This window comes from Chiloscyllium punctatum, chromosome 7, assembly GCF_047496795.1.
Source record: "Chiloscyllium punctatum isolate Juve2018m chromosome 7, sChiPun1.3, whole genome shotgun sequence".
Lineage (NCBI taxonomy): Eukaryota > Metazoa > Chordata > Chondrichthyes > Orectolobiformes > Hemiscylliidae > Chiloscyllium > Chiloscyllium punctatum.
Window position 1 is genome coordinate 54956510 of NC_092745.1, and position 14590 is coordinate 54971099.

The 14590-nt window shown below is 41.2% G+C and overlaps 1 protein-coding gene across 3 annotated transcripts in view; it reads right to left on the minus strand.

Annotated features, from left to right (window-relative positions):
* LOC140479660 (discoidin domain-containing receptor 2-like) overlaps nucleotides 1-14590 on the minus strand; it is a 155610-nt gene that overhangs the window by 25610 nt on the left and 115410 nt on the right. For all 3 annotated transcript variants that reach the window (XM_072573604.1, XM_072573605.1, XM_072573603.1), the window contains exons 6-7: nucleotides 7444-7549; nucleotides 4333-4519 (exon numbers count right to left, since the gene is read on the minus strand). In XM_072573604.1, coding sequence (XP_072429705.1) covers nucleotides 4333-4519; nucleotides 7444-7549 — 293 coding nt within the window. The remainder of the gene's footprint in view (nucleotides 1-4332; nucleotides 4520-7443; nucleotides 7550-14590) is intronic.

Sequence of the window (14590 nt, forward strand, 5' to 3'; positions counted from 1 at the left end):
TGTTCTGCCATTCAATAAAATCAAGGCTGATCAGTTTGTGGCCTTATATCCACTTCTTTCCCTGTCTTCATAACCGTTTACTTGCTTGTCAAACAAAAGTCTGTTGGGTTGGGTGTAGTGCCTGTTTCCATGCTATATAACTCTATGATTGTATGACTCTAATTTAGCCCTGAATATATTCAAATGCCAAAATCCCACTGTTTTCCATGGTAGGAGATTCCAAATATTAAAAACCCTCAGAGAAGAAAATCCTCATCACATCTGTTAAGTGGGAGACCCCTTATTCTGAAATTCCGCACTGTGGTTTTAGATTCTCCCATAAGAGAAAAGTGCTGTTGAAGGTGCCTTGATGAGTTTACAGTGCATACCGTGGATGATACACTCTGTAGCCACAATGCCATTGAATGCCAATGGGTGATGGTTAGATTCTCTCTTGTTGGAAATGGTCATTGCCTGGCATTTTGTGTGGCGTGAATGTTACTTGCCACTTGTCAGCACAAGCATGAAAATTGGCTTGGTACTGTGGCATATGGACATGACTGCTTCGGTGTCTGATGCATGGTGAATGGTGCTGACCATTGTGCAATTATCAGTGAATATTCCACTTATGACCTTATAATGGAGAGTAGGTCATTGATGAAGCAATTTAAGGTGATTGAGCCTACGACACTACCCTGAACAACCTCCACAGTCATGTCTCAAAGCTGACATGATTGAACTCCAACAACTACAACCATCTTCCTTTGTGCCAGGTATGCCTCCAACTAGCAGAGAATTTTCCTGATTCTCATTGATTCTTATTTTCCTGGGGCTCCTTAATGCTGAATTAATGGTTAAATGCACTAATTCAGTATTGATACAATACGATATTAAATCCTTTCTAGGTTTTGGTTCTAATGATTCATCTTTGAGCTGGTGTGTGTCAACTTAACTTATTACTGCAACATTTATTACAATAATCTCTCAGGTATCAAACTACAAATTTTTTAAAATCCCTTTTTACTTTGGAGTCTGATGACTTGGAGAACATGAGCTATTCAAATTCTCACGACTTGAGAAGAAGAACTTAAAGCTCAGTTCTCCTCCTGATTTCCCCATTCTTCTGCCCAGTCAGTGTGGGTTTAATAAAAACTAACACCTCTGGTCATGGGGAAAAGCTCAAATACATTGGTATCAATCTGCTTATGGCAATTTTGAAACTAACGTGCTAAACTTTCTCTGTTATTGCAACTTATAAATTTTAGTTGAGGTCAACACTTCAGTCTGTTTGGTTTACATGTAGTTATGAGCTGAGTCTATTTTCTTGAGCTATGAAGAGCTTAATTATTACAGGAAGCGACGTCTTTCATTCACTTAAACCTGGCTAATTCTAACAAAGTCCGTGATGCAGAAACTCGGCAAATGACAACAAAATGCTAACCTGTTTGTATTGATAGGCTATTAAGCAGTTAATGCTGGCAATGATGATACTATCTTTACATCATTTCTCAAATGTTTCAATTTGTGTGGACTGGGGCTTAGTGACACTGAGTACTAATGAGATGATGCTGGGCCAATCCGCCATTTAATTGAAGAATTCACTCTTTCACAATTTTGTACAGTTTCTAAAGTACATTCAAATGAGAATCAGCTGAACAAATGAACCATTCCATGTTTATGTTTATATGCCATGGATAGAAAATATGGTGATGCAACAACAAGAACAGATTGTATTTGTGTAGTGCCTTTAACACCCTCCAAAGTGCTACCAAACAAAATCTGACAAGGTACCATTGAAGGAGATATTGGAAAGGTGATTGCCTCATGTTATTGTTGCTGGACTAGTAATCAAGTAGCCCCAGGTAAAATCCCGGGAACCTGGGTTCAAATCCTGCCATGGTAGATGGTGGAATTTGAATTCAATAAACATCTGGAATTAAGAGTCCAATGATCACCATAAATCCATTCCTGATTGCTGGGAAAAATCCATCTGGTTCACTAATATCCTTTAGGGAGAGAAACTGCCATCCTTACCTGGCCTGCCCTAGGTCTGACTCCAGACCCACTGCAATCTGGTTGACTCTTAACCTCTCTATGGGCAATGAAGGATGCAATAAATACTGGCCTAACCAACAACACCCATATCCAGTGAACGAATTTTTGAAAAAAGGCCAGATGATCCAAAGCTTGGCCTAAGAGGTAGGATTTAAGGAATGTCATAAAGCAAGAAAGCAATGTAGAGAGGTGTAGGGGGAGTCATCTGGAGGTGAGGGCCCAGAGGTCTGAAGGCTTGCCCACCAATGCCGGAATGATTAAAACTGGGGATGCTCGAGGGACCAGAGACCAGAATCAATAGAGTGCAAAGATCTCAGGGCTATAAGGAAGGAGGAAAGCACAGAGAAATGAAGAGGAGAGGCGATGGAGACATTTCAACATTGACACAGTGAGGTCCCATAGAGAACTATAATTACATGGGCACTGGATTTACAAATTCTAGGTGCTACAGAAGTGCAAAACAATAATTTATAACTTTCTCAATAAATGTTAAAACATACTTAAAGGAAAAGGAGAAAAAAAAGGGGATGAAATACATTTAGAAGCAAGAAGTTTTGCCATCTGTGTATTGTTTAAAATAACTACTAGGGATGGTGGAATTTATTTTAAAATAATTTTACTTGTCAATTTCTGTCGATCCTTCCCTCTTCTGAAAGCAGGACACCATATGAGAGTTACAATTGCACAAGAAAGGAATGTTTATACAGCACCTTTTACAACCTAGAATGCCCTAAAATATTTTGCAGGCAATAATGTACTTTTTAAAAGTGCAATCACTGTTGTAGTGTAACAATTTGTGGAAATCAGTGTGAAGGGCTTATGCCCGAAACATCGATTCTCCTGCTCTCCAGATGCTGCCTGACCTGCAATGTATTTCCAGCACCACACTCACGACTGTGCACAGCGAGTTCCCACAAACAGGAATCAAATGAATGACAAGATGAAGCTATTTTCAATGTTGGCTAAGGGAATAGGTGCTTTCCCAGATATCTGTCCTGTCCCTTTTTCAACAGTTCCATAAAATCATTTCAGATCCTTCCCTCTCCCCAGTCCCACCAAACGATCATCTCAAAATAGTACCTCATCTGAAAGACTGTGTTCCACAGTAGGGCAGATTTTGTGCTCAAATCTCTTGAATGGGATGGGAACCTGGAACCTTTTGACTTGAGAAGTGAGCCACAACTAACAACTTGCAGAGGGACTACTTGCTGTGCTGTATCTTATCAAAGATGGCTGCCTACAAAGATACTATTCAACTAAAGTGATGTATGTTCCTGAGGTCCTCATTAGTTAATACCTGCGGGATAGTGAATACTGAATAGCCATAAGGAACAGGGATCCAAGCTGGTCTTTCCTGTCAGAGCAAGGCGTAGGGAGAGAACCTTCTGCCCCATTGATAAAATAAGGTGAATGAGCACAGACTGGGAATGGAGCTTGGTACGTATTTAAGTTCACTGGATAAATTCACTGAGTTAGCACGGAGACAGGGGAGAAGAACACTGGTAGTTTTAATTATTTTCATTTACTACTGTTTTCTTTTCCATCTCTTCCTATTAGGATCTGTTGGGTTCATGCAAGCAGTGAAAGGATCCATGATTGGCTTTGATATCTGCCCTCAACAGTATTGCTACTTGTAAAGGGAAGGTGGAGGTCAATTCTTATAAAGCTGAGCAGGAGGTCCATGCCATTTTCAGGTGAGGTCTGTCAGGCCACTGCTAGCATTACAGCTGAGGTCCATTGGAAGTCAGCAGGAAGTGTGGAGTCCTTGATCTTTAAAGATGGTGGGCTATGACAAAGGCAATCCTTTCCTCCGGATTCTTGGTCTCCCAGACTGGCAACAGCTCGACTTAAAATAAAATCATCCTTGTTTTCAAATCCCACCATGGTCTCACACTCGCCTAATCTATAACCTTCTTCAACCCTACAACTCTACAAAATCTCTGAATTTCTCCAGGTTTGGCCACTTGTGTACCAATTATATATCAATGTTTTGCCATAAGTTACTCTGCCTTTTGATGCTTAGGCTTGAAATTTTGGAATTCCTGAACCTCTTGAGCTCTCTACCTTACTCTCCCTCCTTTAATTAGACTTACCTCTTTACCAAAGCCTTTGCACATCTGATCTAATATCTCCTTACTTGGCTCAATATCAAATTTTGTTTTATAACCTCCGGTAATGCATTATGTTAACACTCTAAAGAAAGTTATTGTTGGTCCAAAAAATCTCATGAATGCTTCTAATCATTGAACATTTGTTGAAAGAATGACATTTACAAAGAAATAAGAGAGCAGCTTGTACCTTCATTGCTGTGAAATTTCGGATCCGATCAAACTCAAAGAGGATTTGTACGTAGCCGTTTTCAAAGCTATCATTCCTCCATCCCACGTAGTCATACCCTGGCCACACATTGTACACATGACTCTGTGTGAAATCATCCAAACCCCAGACACCATCTGTCATCTGACCAAGTCCTTCTGAAATCATCCTAGGAACAAAGAGGCAATGATGAGGCTTATTCAGAAACAGAAGAATAGAATACACCTGGGGTTAAAAGCCTGTAAGAATCATTATGTCATTTATGGGATTCAATGCGAAGATACCAAATTTAGTTGCATCTATCAGTGGCATTTGTTTATTTTACCAAGAGGCAGATGATTAAGAAAATAAGTATTCAGAACAGTTACAAACGCAACAGTTGTGTTGATCAAATAAAAAGTTCTTGACCTGAAATAGAAGCTCTGTTGATCACTTTACAGATATTGCCTGATGTGCTGAGTATTTCCTGTATTTTCCACGTTTATGCCATAATCATCCACAAAATTATTTTTCTAAATAATATCTCATTATAAACTTTCCTCAAAAAGAAACCGAAGCAGTAAGGGTTAATGGTATTTGTGGTCTATTTGCAATTCTTTATTCGGGCAATTGCTGTTTCAAAAAAACCTTGAAGGAAGAACTGCAATAAAGTACTCCAGTGTTTAATACTTTTTAAGTTAGCACTGTGCTAAATATTTCAAGAAACTGGCTGTGTTGCCACAGCATGGCAGCGTTGTAACTTGCCACTAATAAGAGTTAGATTCGCTGCTGCTTGAATGCATCATAATATCCCTATCATAATTAGCCTTTGTGTAGATGGTCTCATATCATTGTTGTATTATACAGAGTTGTTGTTACTCTGTGTGCAGCACTGATGGTAAAACAATAGTACTAATGCCAATATGACTGAATTCAATTTTAGGGATTAAAGAATGGGTCCTAAACTTTCTTAAATAATGAAAAGTTCTGAGGGCATTAGCAAACAAATGAAAGGAAGGAATGAGAGAAAACATTTTAGATGACATTTAGGGCCAGGAATGCACTGCCTGACAGAGTGATAGAAACATATACAATTCTGGCTTTCAGAAGGGAATTGGACAAGGGAAGATCATTGCAGGGCCCAGGGGAAAGGGCAAGTGTGTGAAGCGAACTAAATTGCTTTTGCAAAGGGCTGGCACAGATGTGATGGATCAAATGACCTGATTCTGTGCTATAACCATTCTTTGCTTCATGAATTTAATTCGTAGACAAATTTACATCCAATTTTCTAATACCTTTAAGAGACAATGATCAATAGTCAGCACGACTTTGTCAAGGGAAGGTCATTCCTGACAAATCTGTTAGAATTCTTGGAGGATGTAATGAGTAAACTAGACAAAGAAGAGCCAGTGGACATGATCTTTTTGGATTCCAAGGCGGCCTTTGACAAGGTGCTGGTCAGGAAGCTGCTAAATAAGATAATAGCCCATGGTGTTAGGGGCAAAGTACTAGTATGGATAAAGGATTGGCTGCCTGGCAAAAGGCAGAGAATAGGGATCAAGTTGTCTTTTTCAGGATGGCAGCCAGTGGCTAATGGAGTTCTGCAAGGATCCATGTGGGACCACAACTATTCACATTCTACAATAACGATCTGGTTGAATGATTTGGAGACGCCTGTGTTGGATTGGGGTAGAAAAAGTTAAAAATCACACAACACCAAATTATAGTCCACCAGGCTATAGTCCAACTAGCTTTTGAGGTGCTACCTCTTCATCAGGTGGCACAGAATTTATAGCAAAACAGTTATGTGTCATGGAGCTATAATGATATATTAAAACTTTCATCTTCTAGAATGGGATATGCTAGTTTCGGTTCTTTAATATGTAAATCCCAGAACTCCTTCTTTTAAGTTACATTCTCAAAATAGCTTCAGCTTTTCTAACAATAGGTGCCATCTCAGCTCAGACCATGCATTAAAGGTGTGAGGTTAGAGTTTGTCTGTGTCCCAATGTTGCATCAGACTCGTTCTATTTCTAAAGTGCGACTTACAGAATCTTACATGGATTTATGCAGTTTTTGAGCAAAATAAAATGCAATTCTGCAAATACAAATCTGATTGAAATTTATAGAATACTGAGAGGCCTGGATAGAGTGGAGGTGGAGAAGATGTTTTCGCTGGAAGGAGAGACTAAGAGCCAAGGGCACAGCCTCTGAGTGAGTGGATGACCCTTTAAAACTGAGATGGAGGAATTTCATCAGCCAGTGGAATTCATTGCAGCAGAGTGCTGTAGAGGCCTCGTCATTGTGTATATTTAAGACAGAGATAAATAGATTCTTGATTAGAGAGGGGATCAAAGGTTATAGGTTGAAGGCAGGAGAACAGGGTTGAGAAACATATGGGCCATGTTTGAATGGTAGAGCAGACTCGATGGGCCAAATGGCCTGATTCTGCTCCTCTGTGTTGTGGTAACATGGAGATGAATAAAAAGTCAATCTGTAACTCACAGTTTTCAAGAGTTAGTAGGGTAAGAATAGATTACAGAGGTGGGGAGGAGTTATCAAGATAATTCTGTAAAATAGAATGACTGACTGAAGAACTAGGACAGAATATTCAACGATAGCCACGAAATACAGACAACTAAATTATTTTATGACATTTGTGTTTCTTGTGAAAAGTTTTTTGGTGAGGTTCCAATCCTCAGAAACAGTTTCTTTATTCTACACCACATCCTGTTGTCAGGCAAATAGAACTGTTTCAAAATAGGATCAAAATTCTCAAGTGATTTCGACTATGGATTGTGGTGAGCACCACCTCCAGATCAGAATGTACCATTGTTTGGGATACTGAGTACTTGATTTAATATGGATCTGAAATTTTGCTGGGAATTTGAGAAAAATAAAACTGGCTAACAAGCAAATTTCTTTAAGACAGATATATTTTAAGCATGAGTTCTGTCCTTAGTGCCTCCACAAACTCTTCCAACTCATGGTATTGTACATAACCCCAACTTCAGTGAGACCAATCCTGATAATCATCGCTGAAAATCCTGTTAAAAAGCAACATACTTGGAGAGTAGAGCTAGGGGAAACTTGTTAAAATGTAGGTCATCTTACCTTGAACTGATTGCACCATCATAGACTGAGTCATTCAAATAAACTGTGGGGCTCCTGGGTGAGAAAATTTGGTGACCAACTGGACTACTGTAACTCACTAGACCATCTGTACAAAGACATAACCAGAGGAAATCAAAGATACAATAAATGTTCACTAGCCTTTAACTATGCTGCACAATTTGGTTTGCATTTTTGCTCCTGTCACTCATAGTAAACTGAACAGTATGATAATTAAAATCAAAGTGGCCTGCTTACAAATTTAATTCCAATGCAAGGCCTCCTTAAATCTCAGGAATAGTTGTTTATCACATCAGTAAGATCCCAAAACTATTTGCATGGCTAAGTGAGTGGGGCTATCTGCTATAGAAATGCTGCTGACTAGAAGCAGTTAGGCCAGAAGAACAGGCCCTCCTTTAGTAAGTAGAAACCAAAATGGTCTTTGAAGGGCCAGGAAGAGCAGACGGTGACCCCTGGACACCATAATAAATAGTTTGGACAATTAATGCCGATGCTTCCTCCAAATCTGTGTTCATAAACCTTCCTACCAAGACGAAACTGCTAGGCCTCCCAATGTTGCACAGGTTCAATTGCAGCAAGCAACCCCATTTGGTAAGGGGCTGGTAATACAATGAGATTCCAGTATTAAGCAGACTGGACATTACAGATGTACATCCTGGTGTGTTTGTACAGGCATTCAGCCAGGGTCAGGAGTTAAAACACACCCTATTCAATTGTATCGTTAGCTTAAAGAGGCAATGCCAATAGAATTCCTTTAGTATAAAGTAACGTTAAAAATAGTATTGTATTTGTGTTAACTTTACCACACAATTATTAATAGGAGAAATTTTATTCACATCCACTTCCAATCCACTGAAAACCCTCTTTCCTCAACCACCATCAACATTCAACTGACTGCATGTGGGAGCTCACCTTTTTGCTAATTGGTTATCATGTTTCTATAATAGTAATGAGAGCAGTTCATAGAATAATATCAAATTTATTTTAGAACAAAGCCAATAGGCCCAATGAGTTTGTGCCTTTGTTCATGCTCCTTATGAGTCTCCTTGAACCTTATTTTACCTAATGTGACCACAAGTCCTGTCCTTTCTCTCTTGCTTGCTTACTTGTGAAACTTGAAAAGGTTCAGAAACGACTCGTGAGGATGTTGCCAGGGTTGGAGGGTTTGAGCCATAGGGAGAGGCTGAATAGGCTGGGGGTATTTTCCCAAGAGCATTGGAGGCTGAGGGATCATTGAGTCATAGAGATTTACAGCATGGAAACAGACCCTTTGGTCCAACCTATCCATGCCGACCAGATATCCCAACCCCATCTCGTCCCACCTGCCAGCACCCAGCCCATAACCCTCCAAACCCTTCCTAATCATATACCCATCCAAATGTCTCTTAAATGTTGCAATTGTACCTGCCTCCTCCACTTCCTCTGGCAGCTCATTCCATACACGTAACTCCCTCTGCGTGAAAAGGTTGCCCCTTAGGTCCCTTTTATACCTTTCCCCTCTCACCCTCAACCTATGCCCTCTAGTTCGGGACTCCCTGACCCCAGGGAAAAGACTTTGTCTATTTATCCTATCCATGCCCCTCATAATTTTGTAAACCTCTATAAGGTCACCCCTCAGCCTCCGACGCTCCAGGGAGAACAGTCCCAGCTTGTTCAGCCTCTCCCTATAGCTCGAATCCTCCAACCCTGGCAACATCCTTGTAAATCTTTTCTGAACCCTTTCAAGTTTCACAACGTCTTTCCGATAGGAAGGAGACCAGAATTGCATGCAACAGTGGCCTAACCGATGTCCTGTACAGCCGCAACATGACCTCCCAACTCCTGTACTCAATACTCTGACCAATAATATAAAGCAAACCAAATGCCTTCTTCACTATCCTATCTACCTGTGACTCCACTTTCAAGGAGCTATGAACCTGTACTCCAAGGTCTCCTTGTTCAGCAACCCCCCTAGGACCTTACCATGAAGTGTATAAGTCCTGCTAAGTTTTGCTTTCCCAAAATGCAGCTCCTCGCATTTATCTAAATTAAACTCCATCTGCCACTTCTCAGCCCATTGGCCCATCAGGTCCAGATCCTGTTGTAATCTGAGGTAACCATCTTCGCTGTCCACTACACCTCCAATTTTGGTGTCATCTGCAACTTACTAACTGTACCTCTTATGCTCACATCCAAATCATTTATGTAAATGACAAAAAGTAGAGGGCCCAGCATCGATCCTTGTGGCACTCCACTGGTCACAGGCCTCCAGTCTGAAAAACAACCCTCCACCACCACCCTCTGTCTTCTACCTTTGAGCCAATATTCTGTATCCAAGTGGCTAGTTCCCCCTGTATTCCATGAGATCTAACCCTTCTAACCGGTCTTCCATGGGGAATCTTGTTGAACGCCTTACTGAACTCCATATAGATCACATCTGCCGCTCTGCCCTCATCAATCCTCTTTGTTACTTCTTTAAATAACTCAATCAAGTTTGTGAGACATGATTTCCCATGCACAAAGCCGTGTTGACTATCTCTAATCAGTCCTTGCCTTTCTAAATGCATGTACATCCTGTCCCTCAGGATTCCCTCCAACAACATGCCCACGACAGACATCAGGCTCACTGGGCTATAGTTCCCTGGCTTGACCTTACCACCCTTCTTAAACAGTGGCACCACGTTAGTGACCTTATAGTGTTTTATAAAATTTGAGGGGTATAGATAGGGTAAATAGACTCCCTGTTTCCTGAGGTAGGGAGTCTAAAACTTGAGGGCATGGGTTTAAGATGAGAGGGGAAAGACTTAAAAGGGATCGAAGGGACAACGTTTTCACTGAGAGGGTGGTGTGTGTATGGAATGACCTGCTAGAGAAAGTGGTGGAGGCTGGTGCAATTACAATATTTAAAAGGCACCTGGATGGGTATATGAATAGGAAGGGTGGAGAGAGGGATTTGGGCCAAATGCTGGCAAATGGGATGAGACTAATTTAGGATATCTGGTCGGCATGGATGAGTTGGACTGAAGGGTCTGTTTCTGTGTTGTATATCTCTTTGACTCAATTTGGTGTGCCCTTAAAGATATTTGTGTTATTCACCATAATTACTCCATGTTGTAAGAAATTATATATTCTACCCACTCTCTCTGTGAAGAACCTTTTTTTCTCAAATCCCTACTGAATTTTTAGTGTCTTTCTTAAGCGTAAGAAATATGGTTTGAAATCCTCCATTAAGATAAACGGCTTTCTACATCTAACCCCTTCATATTTTTAGCAGGTCAATCCTCAGTGGACTCTACTCTCTAGTTGTGCGTCCAGTCTGCTGTCACCTTCCTGATAATTGTATCTTCCCAGCTCTGGTACTGTCCTGTGTAAGGCCAGGAGTAAGCCTTTAGTCATTGTCAGTCTGGAGTGTCCTGACAATGTAAAAAAGGTGCCACGTGAATTATTCCCAACATTACAATACATGCACTAACACCTCCTGTGTTAAATAAAACAGATCGATTGTCTTAAGACCAGGAGCTCAATGTCACCCATTATACTGCCAATCGGCAACATTACCAAAGTTTTGAGGCTTGTACCTGGAAGAACACCCAAAATGTGGTGAGCAATCTCAGATTACAGATTACAGAGGAGGAAGTGCTGGATGTCTTGAAACGGTTAAAGGTGGATAAATCCCCAGGACCTGATCAGGTGTACCCGAGAACTCTGTGGGAAGCTAGAGAAGTGATTGCTGGGCCTCTTGCTGAGAAATTTGTATCATCGATAGTCACAGGTGAGGTGCTGGAAGACTGGAGGTTGGAAAACGTGGTGCCACTGTTTAAGAAGGGCAGTAAAGACAAGCCAGGGAACTACAGACTGGTGAACCTGACCTTGATGGTGGGCAAGTTGTTGGAGGGAATCCTGAGGGACAGGATGTACATGTATTTGGAAAGGCAAGGACTGATTCAGGATAGTCAACATGGCTTTGTGCATGGGAAATCATGTCTCACAAACTCGATTGAGTTTTTTTGAAGACATAACAAAGAGGATTGATAAGGGCAGAGCGGTAGATGTATTCTATATGGACTTCAGTAAGGCATTTGACGAGGTTCCCCATGGGAGACGGATTAGCAAGGTTAGATCTCATGGAATACAGGGAGAACTAGCCATTTGGATACAGAACTGGCTCAAAGGTAGAAGACAGAGGGTTGTTTTCAGACTGGAGGCCTGTGACCAGTGGAGTGCCACAAGGATCGGTGCTGGGTCCTCTACTTTTTGTCATTTACATAAATGATTTGGATGTGAGCATAAGAGGTACAGTTAGTAAGTTTGCAGATGACACCAAAATTAGAGGTGTAGTGGACAGTGAAGATGGTTGGATTAGATTAGATTACTTACAGTGTGGAAACAGGCCCTTCGGCCCAACAAGTCCACACCGCCCCGCCGAAGCGTAACCCACCCATACCCCTACATCTATAGATGCACCTTACCTAACACTATGGGCAATCTAGCATAGCCAATTCACCTGACCTGCACATCTTTGGACTGTGGGAGGAAACCGGAGCACCCGGAGGAAACCCACGCAGACACGGGGAGAATGTGCAAACTCCACACAGTCAGTCGCCTGAGGCGGGAATTGAACCTGGGTCTCAGGCGCTGTTAGGCAGCAGTGCTAACCACTGTGCCACCGTGCCGCCCAGATTACAACAGGATCTGGACCTGATGGGCCAATGGGCTGAGAAGTGGCAGATGGAGTTTAATTTAGATAAATGCGAGGTGCTGCATTTGGGAAAGCAAATCTTAGCAGGACTTATACACTTCATGGTAAGGTCCTAGGATAGTGAAGAAGGTGTTTGGTATGCTTTCCTTTATTGGTCAGAGTATTGAGTACAGGAGTTGGGAGGTCATGTTGTAGCTGTACAGGACATTGGTTAGGCCACTGTTGGAATATTGCGTGCAATTCTGGTCTCCTTCCCATCGGAAAGATGTTGTGAAACTTGAAAGGGTTCAGAAAAGATTTACAAGGATGTTGCCAGGGTTGGAGGATCTGAGCTACAGGGAGAGGCTGAACAGGCTGGGGCTGTTTTCTCTGGAGCGTCGGAAGCTGAGGGGTGACCTTATAGAGGTCTACAAAATTATGAGGGGCATGGGTAGGGAATGTCTTTTCCCTGGGATCGGGGAGTCCCGAACTAGATGGCATAGGTTTAGGGTGAGAGGGGAAAGATATAAAAGAGACCCAAGGGGTAACTTTTTCCACGCAGAGGGAGTTACATGTATGGAATGAGCTGCCAGAGGAAGTGGTGGAGGGTGGTACAATTGCAACATTTAAGAGGCATTTTGATGGGTATATGAATAGGAAGGGTTTGGAGGGATATGGGCCGGGCACTGCCAGGTGGGACTAGATTGGGTTGGGATACCTGGTCGGCATGGACGGGTTGGACCAAAGGGTCTGTTTCCATGCTGTACATCTCTATGACTCTAATTGAGAAATTATTGAGTGCAGTCAATTTGAGACTAAATTTTGCAGTTTGGCAAAACCAAATTTCTGTTGGTTCACAGCAGTCATAATGATGCAGATCTTCCAGGGCCACAATGAGGAATTGTTCTGAAAGTGATTCACTGACAACCAGGTTCTAGGTTTGTTTAATAGTTTGTCTAAGTTAGACAATGACAGCGGACTTGAGGAACAGCACCACCTTCAAGTTCCTTTCTGTGTCTCACGCTATCTAGACTTGAAAGTGTAATGTTAGTTAAAGTCCTGGAATTCCCTCCCAAATAGAAATGTGGGTGTGTATCTCAATTAAAGACACAGCAGCTTGATAAAATGTTATTCAACAATTTTTGTTTCTTTGTATGTAAAACCAGAAGAATGTTTATGATTTTTGTCACAAATGTAACATAATCCATAACTTAAGAACTAATTATAATAACTGACATTTAACCAATCAACACATTGACATTAATATATTATAAATCTTTCCCAAACACCTTTTTCACAAAGATGCATTTTAACTTTTCACCTGCGAGGAATTCATGGATGGTTGGAGCATAATCTTTATTTATGCTCGAAAGCTCTCAAATCCATGAGTCCCTCCCTTTTTAAAATCCTTCCTCTATGTTTTCAGAAGCTCCTTTCAAACCTTTCTCTTCTGATATGCTTTTCTCTCCAACACAAATATAATATTCTGTAAATTTCTTTTTCCCTGTCATCTGTGTCCATTTGTTTTTTGTGTATTCTGTAAAGCACTCCAAGGCATCACCATTCCAATGGTGAAATACTGGAAAAGCAACAAATTGTTGGCAGAATTGCTTTGGATTTACCAACCAACAACTGGGTAAAGCTCATTTTGAGCCAATCTCAAAATAGTTCATCTTGGAAGAATCTGATGGTTGCATCCTTTTTCCTTGGTAGATCCCTTGACAAAGTGATGTTATTGTACACACACATTGAATCACACATTTAGACTTCATCATAAAACTACATACATACACACTCATTTTAGAATTCTTGTTTTCAAATTCATCCATGCCCATGGGACCTTAAAATAAAGGAGCAGAATGAGGTCATTGGGCCCACTGAGTCTGCTCTGCTATTTGATCATGGCTAATATATTTCTCAATCTAATCTTCCTGCCTTCTCCTTGTAACCTTTGACAACCTTACTAAACAAGATGCTAACTACCTCTGTCTTGAATTCACTCAACAATTGGCCTCCATAGCCCTCTGTGGCAATGAGCTCCAAAGGTGAACCATCCTTTGGCTGAAGAAAATCTTCTTTATTTCAGTTCTAAAGTGTCATGTCTTCGTTCTGAGTTTGTACCTTTGGGTCCTAATCTCTCCTACAAGTGGAAACATTTTCTCCATGTCCAGTCTATCCAGGTCTGTCAGTGTTCTTTAAGATTCAATCAGATACCTCCCCATCCTTCTGAACTCCACTGAATACAGACCAAGGGTTCTCAAATGTTTCTTACATGACAACACAATTTCTATACAACCCTTGAAGTTACTTGTGCTCCTTAAAATCTGGCCTCATGAGCAACCTTAGTTTTAATTGTTCCACCATTGGCATTTTGGTCTTCAGATCTAGGACTTACTTCTCTCCTTTAATCTCTCGGTCTCTCAACCTCCCCTTCCTCCTTTAAGACACTCTTTAAAATGACATATTTTGCCA